The sequence below is a fragment of the Typha angustifolia genome, chromosome 14 (genome assembly GCF_048772165.1).
Source record: "Typha angustifolia cultivar Huaian chromosome 14, ASM4877216v1, whole genome shotgun sequence".
Classification (NCBI taxonomy): domain Eukaryota; kingdom Viridiplantae; phylum Streptophyta; class Magnoliopsida; order Poales; family Typhaceae; genus Typha; species Typha angustifolia.
Genome location: NC_133252.1, coordinates 1594739 through 1609048, shown reverse-complemented (window position 1 = coordinate 1609048; position 14310 = coordinate 1594739). Strand labels below are relative to the sequence as shown.

General features: G+C 39.0%; 2 protein-coding genes across 2 annotated transcripts; both read right to left on the bottom strand.

Moving 5' to 3' along the window:
• Nucleotides 1–6983: 6983 nt before the first annotated feature.
• LOC140775313 (probable galacturonosyltransferase-like 7) lies at nucleotides 6984–8814 on the bottom strand. The gene has a single exon (XM_073118532.1). It carries the CDS (start codon nucleotides 8303–8305, stop codon nucleotides 7217–7219), a length of 1089 nt encoding a protein of 362 aa, XP_072974633.1. The 5' UTR covers nucleotides 8306–8814; the 3' UTR covers nucleotides 6984–7216.
• Nucleotides 8815–11669: 2855 nt separating this feature from the next.
• On the bottom strand, nucleotides 11670–12056 carry LOC140775630 (uncharacterized). Its single transcript, XM_073119011.1, has one exon. The coding sequence runs from the start codon at nucleotides 12054–12056 to the stop codon at nucleotides 11670–11672; it is 387 nt and encodes a 128-aa protein (XP_072975112.1).
• Nucleotides 12057–14310: the final 2254 nt, after the last annotated feature.

Below are 14310 nucleotides of genomic sequence, written 5' to 3'. Positions count from 1 at the left end.
GTTTTTTTTCAACCTGTGTCAATTTGTTTTATATTAATAAATTTCTAAGGTACAATTTTTTCTCTTATAAAAGATTGGGCTGAGTGTACTTTGGCTGGGTGCCATCTCAGCATAGTTGATATTACAATTAATGTTAAGTATTAGTTGTTCATCACTAATATGGGATGATCTAACAAACATATTTTTTTTTTATTGAAAGAAAAGAAAGAATTGGAATTGGTCTCATGATATCGACTCGACAAGAAGCTATGACTTTGTAAACATAAATGATACATCCATAGGAATAAACAATTCTATGTTCCATATTAACATTTTAGAAATATATATAAAAGATTAATAATCTTAAAACTTAGAGACTAAAATTAAGGTTGTATGGAAAATAAAAATTAGTGGCCTCCCACTAATTTCAATAGCTCTTGTTTACCTCGTCAATCGCTTGCATAATTTATATATATATGATACAAAGTTCAAACGGGTTATCGGATCCTTGTTGGAAGTGGGTGTGGTTCCTAATCGGATCTTGGCATTTAGATCCGATTTGAACAAAAGTGGCTAGGGTTCAAATCAATAATCTTGGGCCCCATATGACCCGGCCATATGCCTTTCTTTGTCACCTAATAAAGTTATAACGGTCGAATGAATCGGAATTTTTAAATATTAAACCAAGCAAAAATGACCGTTATAAAGCAAACTTTAAATCCACCGACCAGTTTCGACTGTACACCTCACCGGCGGTCGAGATTAGCCGACCGTTGAATTTTGAAATTTGGAATATAAATTTTGGTTGCCTCGACGATGTTGGAATTGAAGATTGTGAGCCCTACCATATAATTAATTTTCCTCTCCAATTATTTAGAAGATTTTAGACTGTAGATTATTATTTTATAACACCAATGTTTAATATTTATGTCATATATATACCCTCTCATGTCCCTAAAACATAGTTTTACACTGAGGGCTTATTAAATGCTTAATATTTTCCTAACCTATATCAAAAGTTGAAACCTATTAAATTATCATAATACTTGTGTGACATTAATTATGCCGTTATTTGAGCAACTATAAATCTTCTGTGCATATTTTTAAAATAATTGAGATATTTAATTATGATCATAGAGACATGGTAACAACACTATAGCGAGTATATTTAATGAAAGGAAAAGAAAAATTTAGACATTCTGCTGGAAAAATCTCTTCAAGTACTTGGTAGAACTAAAAATTAATATTTTTTTACGTTAAGTTTAGATTAAAAAATATAATAATTTCAGGTTAATCTAAACCACAAAGAGCCAAACGGTATAAATAAAAATTCAAAAGATTTAAACATTATGTAAGAAAATTACTTATTGGAATGATACAGACTATAATTCTAGATAGTGTCACGTATGAGAAATGATGCTTATCCATGGCCATGGGCGTAGATTTAATTGGGCCTTTCCCAAACTAATTTGCTAAGGCCTGAAAACGATATACCCATTGTGCTTTAGGAGTCAGGATTTTAATTAATTGTAGAAGGCTAAATCACTGATATTATGACAGAATAAATCTATTAAAAATATAAAGTATAAATCGTTTCCATGTAATGTAAAAGGAGTTAATACCAATCTCAATTTGCCATTGTTTTAATATATATCGAGTTAGCTTTTGTTTTGTGATTTTTATATAATTACTATTTTAATCTTGTATAAATTGCTTAAACTAGTTTTAAATACCATTCAATATTTTACTTAAAAAAATTCATCGATAGATATTTTACACTCTAAACTTGAAGGAAAATTATATAATTTAGTCATTTATATACATTTGCTAACTTTAATTATAATAGAAACTTTGAATGAGTCCAAAATTTTACTGGTAATTATGATATCATAAAAATTATAATTTTAATTATGATATTTTGAAAGTTTTAGTGACAATTATGTAAAAATAAATAGTTCATGCAAGTTTGGGCCCAATTGAGCCCAACAGCCCATAAGGAAAGCCCAGCATAATATATGCAAAATTGGGCCCCTTTAATTGTAGAATAAGAGAAAACTATGATAGGATAAAGGTAGTGACTTAATAGGATAATGATGGTGTTATCCTAATTTTTCATTTAGTGTTTAATTTTTAAAAAATAAATATGATATAATAATTATGTAAAATAATAATAATAATAATAAGGTGTTAGTTTGTGATAGCTAAGATAAGATGATCAAATTGACCTTATTATTATTTTCCTTAGTTTGATATATAATAAATATTAATAATTTTATTTTATATATAATTAATAATTTATTAGTGAGAAAGCTCTTTGTGCCCTGCACATTATTTCAAAATTTTAAATCTTATTGTTTGTGGAATAAGCATATCAAATTTATTACACTATATACTACGTTATAAGTCTTTTTATACTAACTATATATTAAACAATAGTTTATCTAAAATCTAATTTACTAATACATGCTTAGCTCTATTCTCCTCCTTTATTCAATATTTTTATATTTTACTAATTATTAATTCACCTTTGAAAAAAAAACACTTATATTATTCTCCTCCTCTTTTCCTTATTAATTCATCATTATAATGGGTATCTTCGTTATTTATTTAAATATCTCTATTTATGTGACGTTAAATATATTGGTTTATAGTCTTGTCGATGAGATAGAACTTAGTTAATCTTTTATATTCTACTATCTTCTACCTCCACAGTTTGAATTCAATACTAACTGGAATATACTACAAGACATCCAAATAGTTGACACTAAAAAGAATGATAACTGAGAGGAGGTTCCTCTTATTAAAGACGATGGTAGTTGGGTTGTAGGGTTACTATGTGAACATCGAGAATCTTATTAAAGGATTTATTTTTCTTTTAGATTTGTTTTTTCTTTGTAAGAAAGGTTGGTAGGTGAGGGATATCTTTCATTCTAATTAGATAATTTTAAACCTGGTACACAAAAAAATAAATGAGGAGATAGTTTTGACTAGCGCCCGCTGTTTGACGAAAAACCATAGCACAATAAGAAAAGTATTATATCAAGCCTAAAGTGCACATAGAAGTAAAGAAAGTTTTTTTGTATTATGTGCTATATGGGCACAAAAGATCTATCTTTCGATGATTTTATTATAATCATAATGGATTTAGATTAATCAAAAAGGTAAAATTGTAAAAATATAAAAAATTATGTGTTCTACTGAATCAGACAACCCTAGAGTATTATTATTCCGATAGCGTCACTTAGGGTTTGGCGATGGTAATGGAGAGGAGCTAAGCAGAACATCAACAGCGATGTAGAGGGTGCAAGAGTAAAGAGAAGGTGATAGAGGGTAGGGATTGGCAGCGACGATATCCACAAAGGGGAGCAACAGCTTGTTTAGAACAGGTGGAGAGAGAAAGAGGAGGGATCAAGGAAAGAATGCAAGTGAGTATTCTTTATACCTACTCTTCTTTTAGCACTTTTTTCTACAAAACTCTTAATTATCTTAATAAACATTTAAGTAAGATTTAATCCCCTAATCTTTTCTCAAAAAATAAAGGAAAGAATATATATAACTTTTGTGCTTCTGCTTAAAACTTTCACCCTTTTTAAATCATTCTGGGAGCCCACATTAATCTCCTTTGTTATGATAAATGCAGCTATACATTTAATTGGCAGCCTGAGGCAAACTGATCATAAAAATGTGTGCATAATTAATAGCAGCAGGTTGATGTGCTGCAACTGAGCAGAAGTTTGAATTTAGTGTCCTGCTTCGCCAGAGCTCTCCAGAACGGGACTAAAAAGGTATCTAATGCTCAAAGAAAGGGAAAAGGAAAGGGATAATCCTCAGGAGGTTTGAGATAGAAATACTCAACACCTTCTATAAAAGATAGATACTATAATATTTTAAATAGTTAAGGGGTCAAAGTAATACTGAGTTAAAATTATAAATAGCTACCTGTAAGTAAACCTATTTATTTATTATGTTTTGTCCATTGAAAGACTGGAAGTAAGTTGTTGAAGAAGAAGAAGAAGAAGAAGAAGAAGGCTTCCAGGAAATTGATATGGATGGAATCATGGAAGCAGGCAACATGCATACATGTGCTTGCTTATTAGCAAAGCTGCCGAATATCCAGTATAGCAACTTAGATGACAGACTGGGACTTTGGATGGGAGGACAAAGAAATAATTAATGAGGAATAATGATAATATAATATGCAAGGCAACCAGGCAAGGGCTCTACATGCTGTATTAATTAGTCACTGTATCAATATAATTAAACTAGATATAAAGGGAATTGCTCTTTGGAATTATTATGCTTCACATTTTATTTTTTTGTTTGAGAATCTTTTATCCTATTTCAAGTTTCAAAGTGAAATATCAAAATATCCAAAATACTTAGCAGTTCCCTACCATGCATCATTTACTACCAAAGTTCCCAGTTTGAATGAGATAAATATAAATTACATTTTTTTTATTAACTCTTTAAAATTGTGCCTACTTTTTATATAAACTATTAACGAGATTAACATATTATATTTAAAATAAAATATTAAATATCTCGTTATTTTATGAAGTAAATTCTAGAATAGTTAATTTTTTTTTTCTTAGGGACTTTTCATGAACCGGCTTAGAGACTCGTTTAAACTACTTCAATAACAAAATATGTTTTTAATTTTTTTATATTTAATTAAATTAAGAAATAAAATTAATTAATCGATATTGAAGTTTAGTCTCAAAGCAAACAAGACCCTATATTTTAGAATCAGAGTATAGTAATTATCTTTAATATAATATAAAATAAAATAAATTATGAAAAACATATTTATATTTTTTATAAAACTACTATAAATACTTTTTAATATAATATATATTAGCTTAAAAGGATATATATCAACGATAAATTAGTAGTTATATTAGTGTAGGGTAGATGATGTACTCTTGATGAATAATATTTGTACTCTAAAATATAATCATTATAGAGCTAAAATAATATATTTTTAAAGAGGGGAGTAGGGGGTAGATAATAAATCAAGGTTATGAAGCTGCCCCCAACTATGACGACAATGAAGGGAAGCCATAGTACTAGTAGTAGTACTAGACTAGTACTAGTATTACCACGCCAAAGCTTTAAAAAGCGAACAAAAGAGTCCCATTGATAACCCTCCTTCCGTCCTTGGGCTGATCCGATCCGAATTATTACAACTAGAAACGGCATGCAACTCGAGTGTACGTGAGGAAGGGGGGGTCCCCACGCTGGCATGATCGGACGGCTGAGAGAAGCCAAGTTGCATGGGAACAATCATCACGTTCGAGATGGCTTTCCAAAGGTCGGTCGTTCGGTCGTTCAAATTTTCCAATCACCAGAAGCACTACTTATCTAAAGGGTCGGTCGCTTTGATCTCAATCGCCCAACCACTAAGTCGATCGGATTTTAGTGGCGTACGTTGCGTGACTGCGATCCCAATTAAAAATGGGATCGAATTCACTCACAAGATGCTCGAGCCAGCCACGTTGCTATCAACAACTTAATCACAATTAACAATGCATATTGATGCTGCTCTATGAGCTAGCTTGTAATTGTAAGCCACCGCTACATGAGACTAACTTGTTTGGCCGTAAGTGGGCAAATGTGGCGCTCGTAAAAGGACCGCAAGTGGCCCCATTTTTGTACTTTTTCTTAAGAGAAATTTATTACAAACATCATGACTTCTGTCTTTACTATCATGGATACTATGGACCCTCCGTTTTAATTTATGTTGCCATATATTGAGCTAAATTAACATTAATATTTTTTTAAACCCTTCATCTATAGATTGTCTAATGCAAGAGCACATTCTAACCTTATATATCAGAGGAGAAAAGAGAGTTATTGAGGTAGTTTAGTCTTCTTAGGCTTTTTGTTATGCGGCATAGGAAAGTGTGATACTTCATGAGGATTTAAATATAATTATCCTTTATTTTTTTCTAAATAAATTATGAGTCTCTAATTTAATCATAGGTTATACAAAATGGCTGGCAAGTAATTAGATTAAAACTGGACCATATAGCATTTGATGAAAATTTCACCAGACATGCAGGGTGCTTTTGAAAAAATTTCCCAATTTTCTCTGTAACTTTCTCAGGAACTGAAGAGGCAGTGAATTAAACAAAAGAGATGTCATAAATTATCTGCCAGTTCGTACTTCCCCTATTAAAGTACAGAGATTTTTTTTATATATATACAAAAAAAATGCAACACAGATCAAGGTGACAAAATAAAGTTCCCACCTTCAGTAAGTTAAGAATAGATTTGGGGACTACTTGCCTGCTATAAAAAAGACATACCTCAAGGTCTACAATCTAAATAAATAAAAGTAATAGAATTTGCATATATCACCCTACACTATAATCAATTTGCGGTTCAAAAGAGAGCAAAAAAGAGTAACTACTTCGCCCTCCCACACTATGCTTGTGGCTCTTTAATATATATATGGAAAAAAAAAAGTGGATGTGATGGCTAATTAAACTAATACCCATTCCGGTGAGCCGTCGCCATCGCCATGGGGACAATCTACTGGCCCCATTGCTATTTCTTCCGATTAGGAATCGGTCTCATATAGAAAGCGGCTGTCTACCCGATTCTAATAATGTAAAAAATGACACTCTTTTTTTCTTTCTTTATTTCTGGGCTTTAAATTTAAAAAAAATAAAGGTATAAAGACGGAGTGCATGATGCCATTTCAATTAGATTGGAGCACTCGTAAAGGCGAAGTGGGAGGAGGACGACACATGTAAGAAGAGCGCAATAGAGACAGTTTTTGGACGGTAACTCACGAGTTTGTGGCCTGTTCTTAAAAATCTCTTCAAATTATATATATATATATATAAACTCTCTCAAAATTTAAGAAAAGAAGATATCTCTTTATATAGCTCGTTGAGGTGCTTTAAGATCGCGCTCGGGGAACAGTTCCGGAGTGGCTTTTCTTGAGTACGAAGGCGGGAAGCGAACAAGCACGAAGATTAAAGAGAGTCGTAAGAAAAAATTTGAATATTTCTTTCTTTTATTTCTGGAGGCAAACACCAATGGAGTAAAATACAACTCGCCTCGTAGTAATAATATAAAGAAGAAGAAGAAGAAGAAGAAGAAGAAGAAGAAAAGAACGACGAGATGGACAGCATAATAGTCTACTAAAGTTTATCAGACAGACATAAATCGTAAAACTTTACTAGCGAGGGAAAAAAAATTAACGTGGAAGATAAATAAAAAGAAAAGTTTACCGGAAGGAGCCGCTGAGAGGGGCGGGACCGTACAGGTCGTATGGCTGCCAGAGGGCGTCGAGGGGGCACGGACGGTCGGAGCCGAGGCGGACCCACGGCTTCCCGCTGCCACTCCAATGGAGGAGGCTGACCGGGCCGGGATGGAGATCCCGGCAGCTACCCCTCACGTTGTCCCCACCCAGACCGTGCTGGTTCCACCTGTGCTCGATGGGCGCCACGTGTCCGGCGAACACGAGCAGGAATGGCGGCAGCGATCCCAGCTCGTAGATACGGTCGGCCTTCTGGATCTCCATCCACCGCTCGATTCGTCGGGTGTACCCGGACAGCCGCCACCGCACGAGGTCCACCACCATCACCCCCGTGTTGAAGTAGCACGGCCGCCGACCGGCAAATGCGCTGGCAAGGCGGGTGTCGGACCAGAAGCGGTCGGTGAAGTATTTGGTGAAATTCGCATGGCAGTACTCCGGGGCGCCGACCGTGCGGCCGGCCAGGTCGGTGTCCCAGAGCTTGGCCACGTCATCCACAACAACGAGGTCGGAGTCGAGGTAGATGATGCGCCGCACGCACGGCTCGAGGAGGTCGGCGAGGTAGTTCCGCGCATAGTTGAGGGGTTGCTCGAGGGCTTGGCGGACCGAGGTGGAGATGAGGTTGCGGACCCGGTTCGGGTCGAAGTGGTAGAACTTGAACCGGAGCTGGGGGAAGGCGGATCGGACCAGCGGCTCGAGGCCGTGGTCCGAGACGAGGAAGTGGAAGAAGACGTTCTCGGGGCAGATCGCATTGCGGAGGACGGACTGGACGGCGGCGATCGAGCCGCGGAGGTACTCCTCGTCGAGCGTGATCGCAATGTGGACGAGGGAGGGGTCGCAGACGGTAGGGTCACCGCCCGACCGACCGCATTCCGCCGCATTGCGGAAGGGAGGCGCCCGGCGGAATCCGGCAGCGATCGCGCCGGACGATCGGAGATATCCATCGGAATGAGAAGACCGGATCGCCTCGGCGGGTGGGAAGGAGTGGAACGACGGGGAGAGCACGAGCATCACCATCGCGGCGGAGAAGAAGCCGGAGAGGCGCATGACCCACAGCATCGTAAGTCGCCGGCCAACCCGCTTCCGCCTCCGGCACCGGCGAGTACGAAGATCGAATAAATCGGAGACGCCGTATAATACGCTTCCCCTGAGTCCCGCCACTGACAGGGTCGAATAGGAACCCCAACCCTAGATCGAATCGTGCGACCGTTCGGGTTAGGGCTAGGGTTTCAGGTTTCAGAGAGGGGATCCCTTGGGAGCGAAGCGATCAGCCATAGGAAGGGAAAGCCGAGAGGAGGGAATCCATAGGGAGACGGGCAAAAGGAACAGGAGTGCCGCGCGGTAAACGCACCCGCCCGTACGATTCTTCGCCTCCCCTTTCCCGCCCCTTCGCGTCTTCTGCTTCTCGTCCTCCGCTGGCTTTTGCTCCCCCTCTCGAAGCGGCAGAAGCGGAAATGACAGGTAAGTAGTTCCGCCTCCTCCCCCCTTTTCCTCGTCTTTCTACGGATCACAATATTTCCCACTGCTATCCTTAATTTTATTTTTTTGTTGGTGCTAACTAATTGCCTTTCTTAGTTGTCCTCGGAGTCATATATATATTTATTTATTTAGCTGGCTCTTCCATTGCGTAATATGGACGTATCCAGTCCATCTAATCCTTGCGGATTAGCGGTTTGTTAACTACCACAATGCATCGATACAAATTTAAATTATTTATGGCTTTTATGCAATTACTACCTGCAACTTTAGCAATTAGTAGGAAAGCCCTTTGGCCTTTGGGGTTGTTTGCGGGAAGTACCCTGGGAAGTGACGCACGGTGGTCGTGGCGCTTGAGTAAAGAAAGTCACCTTCTCTTTTTCCCTCCTAGCTGGCACTAGCGCATAGACTCGCACGCTTGGGGTCCCGCCATCCAAATATGACACGTGGACTGCATCCCGTCCTGATATGGATCAAGAGATGGCCACACCTTTGCCGACAGGGTATAGTTACGGTGTTCTGCGGTGCCTCGTGATTCGCGAGAGCTTATGCCATCCGCCAGCCTGGCGCCCACTATACTATGGTTTTGGCGGGAAAAGCGTTCTCCACCTAAAGTGATCCGCTACAATTCTGGTCGGACCAATAGCCCCTGGATCCTCGTGATTCGTGTCACTTTCGACTGACGTCTCAGTCGTTGGCAGTTCATCGTCTCCGACGGAGTTATTTAGTAGATATATTTTAATTGGACTTGCATTTATAAACCACATACTTTTATTTAATATTTATGCCCCAAAAAAAAAAAAGAACGAAAGATATTATTATTCTATCGTCGTGAAATATAAACTAGGTGCATTATTTCGTCTCAACCAGGGTTCCCATGTGACTTATTTACTCATAGATCATTAATTATATCTAGTCAAAGTACACCAAAGTTTGAACTTCTCGCACGATTTCCGAGGTTAGTTCTTCTATGCTCGCATTCTATTTATTCGACTATAATGTTACTTTTTATTTATATATTCTCTATAAGAATATATCTAAGTAAAGGGAGTTGTAACGTGATGGCACATTGTCGTTTGAGATCTCATTAATGTGGACTTTGGAATGTGGCCAGAATTGTGCATGTTACCACGTATATAGATGTTGAACTTAATTGTTGGATTCATAGACTTTGCGTGGGATTAAAGAAGATAGCTGAAAAAAGAAAACATAAAATAAGATACAAGAACAATGCATCTAGTTAGTGTGATCAGGAAGTTAATTGGCTCTTAAGTTTGTAGGCATTGGTCTTATTTTTCGAGTTCATATTCTTTGCGTGGTACTATTACAGAATTGGTCGAGCTCAACAATATTTGATATAGACTCTACGAGCTAATAAATCATACATTTTATCATTAATATTCTGATAAATTTATTAAAAACAACATATGCTTTGTTTTTATTATCATTTGCACTCTCATATGCATTCCAGCCTCTATATTTTAGTATCTTGAAATACTTCATTATACAATTTTTTCTCTAAAGATGCAAGATTACTTTGATGGTTTGGAGTAAGTCCTTTTAAGATTAAAAATAAAAGTAAAATGGGAGTTATATTTAAAATCAAATTTAGGTATTCGAAGCATTATACTAAATTTCCAAATGCTTTATGAGACTACATTTTACTTTTAATGTATTAATGGGGTGGTTAAAATAGCATAAATCTTGTGGCACGAATGAGAAACGAAACACACAACGTTAGCTCACGCCCTTGGAACCCTAAAGACATGAAAAGAACCACGTATTCGTTGTGGCTTTGCGTCTTGCTCGGGATATAGACGTTAGTATTAGTTTCTTATTGGTTCTCTTATTCCCACATTTACTTCATGCCTTATGCTTATACTGGTGATTGGGATATGCGACTAGAAGTTTTTTTTTTTCTATTACCAACTTGCTACTATTTATATTTTAGCTCTTTAAATATCATTCAAACTCTCTATGTGAGGATGTGCAAATGGGCCGGGTAGTATATGATTTGATCCGGTTCCGTATCCGCTTTTGTCAGACATAGGTTAAGATTTATATACTCCATGAAAAATAGTACATGAAAATTAATATCCTATATCTATATATTCTAAAATATCATAAAGTAAATACGGATATATTTGATAATTAAGTTTATTATCCACTCAATATCCATATACGAAAATATATGGATAGAGATACCATCAATTGGGCCTTTGATATCAAGAGGAGAAGAAAAAGGGAAAGAACTTTGGGCCTTTGATCAGTTGGGCCCACAATACAAGACCATAATTCTAATTGCATCTGATGTAAATAGATGTCCATCTGGCCCACATGAAGCATCCATGATCGGATTCACTGAAGAAGGATTTAAGCCTATTAATAAAAAGAAGAAAGTTTTCTTATCTATCCTATGTCTTCCAGAAAGTCTTTCTGAGCACAGCTTACGAAATTTTGTCGTGCTCTATCTGTAGAAAATAGAGGTCATGCGTTCAAATATTTAGTAGTCACGAGTTTGAATATTTCGTAGGGATGATTTAATTATGTAGTGATCCATTTGTTAGAAGAATTAGCTCCGTTGTTAAATCTTTATTGTTGTTGTTGACTAGTTCTTTTTTATTTAGCTTATAATTTGTTCTTGTGACTAAGAATATAAAGATTACCGTTGTAATATCCCAGAATTAATTGTCAATATATTTTCATTACATGATAAAAGATTATTAAATCCTACTTATTTAAAGTAGTTGGTGAAAGAAAAACATTGTACGAGAACAAAAGTTACAAAAGGTGACAAAAATTTCTAGCTTATTTATATTAATTTAGATTTTCCTTTTACTTTTTTTTTGTTTTTTGTTTTAAACTTGACGAGAAAAGACATAGATAGAATCATAGAAACTGCGTCGTTACAAATAAAAGGGGAGAGGAATAGAGTATGATCGGCTCTCTACCGTCGGATAGCGATCTGAGCGGCATCTGCGCCAACGAACGGCCCATGCGCGATGATCGACTTATAGATCTCGACGAGCATCCTCTCCTCGTACTCCTTGCTCTTTGGCCTCCCAAAAGCCGCCACCTCCCCGCCGAACCCGTACCCGAATCCGGCGCCGAGGTGAGCCGATGAGGCGAACCCCAGCGTCAGCCGCACGTACGCGTCCCGGATCTTGGCGAGCCACCTTTTGGGCGACACCAGCCGCAGGATCCGGATCCGCATCCGCGGCGCGATCTTGATCCGCCAGGACCGGCGCCGCCGCGACGATCCGCCGGCGCCATCGAGCCGGTGGTAGGCTCGCCGGCCCCAACACCCCTTGAAGCCACCCTTGTAAGTCTCCATCTCGATCTCCGCTTTGATCTCTTCCTGGGTTGTTTTAATGCATTGGGGAGAAATGCTTGATGGTAGATAGTGAAGTGAGGAGTGAGCGAGCGAGCGAGAGAGAGAGAGCGAGAGAGAGGAACAAAGGTCGTGGGTATCCGCTCACCGCTATTTGTTCGTAATATAAAAACAACGCGAGGGAAGAGTTTGGAATTATTTTATATTAGATCCGCTACGCGGTGATTGCACCGCGAAATCAAGACCGTCGAATGGCGTTACGGCCTTCGTTGATTGGGTCCCAGTGCATGATGAAGGGATTCTTTTTTCTTCTTTTTTTAATCATTATGACGAAGGGATGAGACTTGAGAGCGTGTGCGGGAAGGAAGGAAGCGTGGAGCGGATCGTCCGCATTGCCGGATGCAGGAACTCGTCGGACTTGGGTACTTGGCAGCTTCTCACAATGTGAGGCGCGAGGATTGTGGGATGAACGTGGCTCAGGTGATCCTATCTGGGCCGCACAAGACTGTTGAATTGTTGATTAAAAACAAGATACTCCACATTGACAGCGGAAAATCCGGATCCATGGCACGTGAGACAACAAGACATCCGACCTCTTCACGTGAGAACTATTACAGATTTCACGTCATACTAATACCTTGACCTCTACTAGTAATAGTAATAGTAATAGTAATAGTAATAGTATCGTTTTTGATAAGCAAAATAACACTATTGTCATGGAAACCCCAACTTATATTTTGCTGCTATCTCCAAACCCCTAGTCCTTAGAAAATTGGTGTGTTGTCTAACCAAATGCTTCTTCTATTTGTGCAAGTGGAAGAGGATTCTTCTCTCAGGTGTGCTCTAGTTGTCTCTTCCCCAAATTAAAAATAGTAGACGATGTCATCGATCCTTTTGGCAGGATTAGTTGAAGCACTTCTCTCTTAAGACCATTAGGCAGAAGATACAAGAGAAAATGGCAATTATCCTACTATCTTAGTTGGACAACGGTGCTTAGTTTTGCGAAAGAGAATAACTGGACCTTTGACCTTGGGCCTTGAGGCCTCCTTTGAGCCCATCTAAAGAAGCGTTGGGTCTATGATTAAGCTGAGTCCGGTTGATTAAAGATACTCAGACCTAAACCGAGGCTAGAGATTAAAAAATATATATATATATAATAGACCTCTCTTTTCTGAAAGTGGCCGACATAGTTGAACACTAACTGCGATGTATTTACTTGATGGGCTATTAGCCTTATTACTTTAGATGATGGTGCCTCTCCTTAGTGCTATTCTTATAAACAATGTTGGATTGGATTAGGTTACATCTATATTTTCTGAGGCTTGAAAGAAAAGCGTAGAAGAGAAGGTCGTCGGATGATGATTTGATATAATTTTATCCCTTTCCACTGCCTGTCATATACAACAAACATGTAGTCCAGTCTGGAGATTCCTTCCCCTCATCTAGCCAATTATTTCTTATCTAATCTCGTCCCTACGTTTCCCAGCCTCCACCGTCCGATTCATCCACACGCTTAGATCAGGAGAGCCAAATCCAGGGGCTTAGTGTTTGGGCCGGGCGGAGGCACAATAACAGGCACACGTGTTAGAGAGTTCTCCTACTCTTTGATGTCTTTTGCTTATTTTATTAAAAGTATAGGGTGTAACATGCAAATTGGAAAAACGTAATATAAACAAAAGAGAAGGGCCAAATTAGAAAACGCGCGAGAAAATAGATAGCCATCCCGGCTTATATATGGACAGCTCGGGCGTTGTGCTTCCACCACGTCACCACTCCACCACTCCCACCTCCATCCGCGAAATGAAGATGAGAGCGTCCGAAACGGTTCGCACAGTGGGGCAACGCCTCCTCCCCCCATTTCCCCGGTTCCCACCTCCGCTACTCCTGCTGCTGCTGGTGGCCGCCGCCTCCTCCTGGCCACTGATCACGGCTTCGTCGGCCGTGATCAAAGACGGGGTCACGTGCAAAATGTGCCCCTCATGCGACAACCCGTGCCAGCCCTCCTACTCGCCGCCGCCTCCGCCGGACTCGCCGGACACAATATTCTACTGGTCCCCTCCGCCTCCGAGCGGCTACTCGTCGCCGCCTCCGCCTCCCTACGGCGGCGGTGGAGGAGGAGGAGGAAATCCCTACTTTACCCCTCCTACGCCCGGTATCTACTACCCGGCGCCTCCTCCGCCTAACCCCGTCCTGCCCTACTTCCCGTTTTATTATTATAGCCCCTACAATTCGGGCTCGGTTCCCCTCAAGCCTCTCT

Bases quoted from the DNA above. Each gene is read 5' to 3' on its own strand.
- LOC140775313 (XM_073118532.1), bottom strand. From the start codon at position 8,305: ATGCTGTGGGTCATGCGCCTCTCCGGCTTCTTCTCCGCCGCGATGGTG.
- LOC140775630 (XM_073119011.1), bottom strand. From the start codon at position 12,056: ATGGAGACTTACAAGGGTGGCTTCAAGGGGTGTTGGGGCCGGCGAGCC.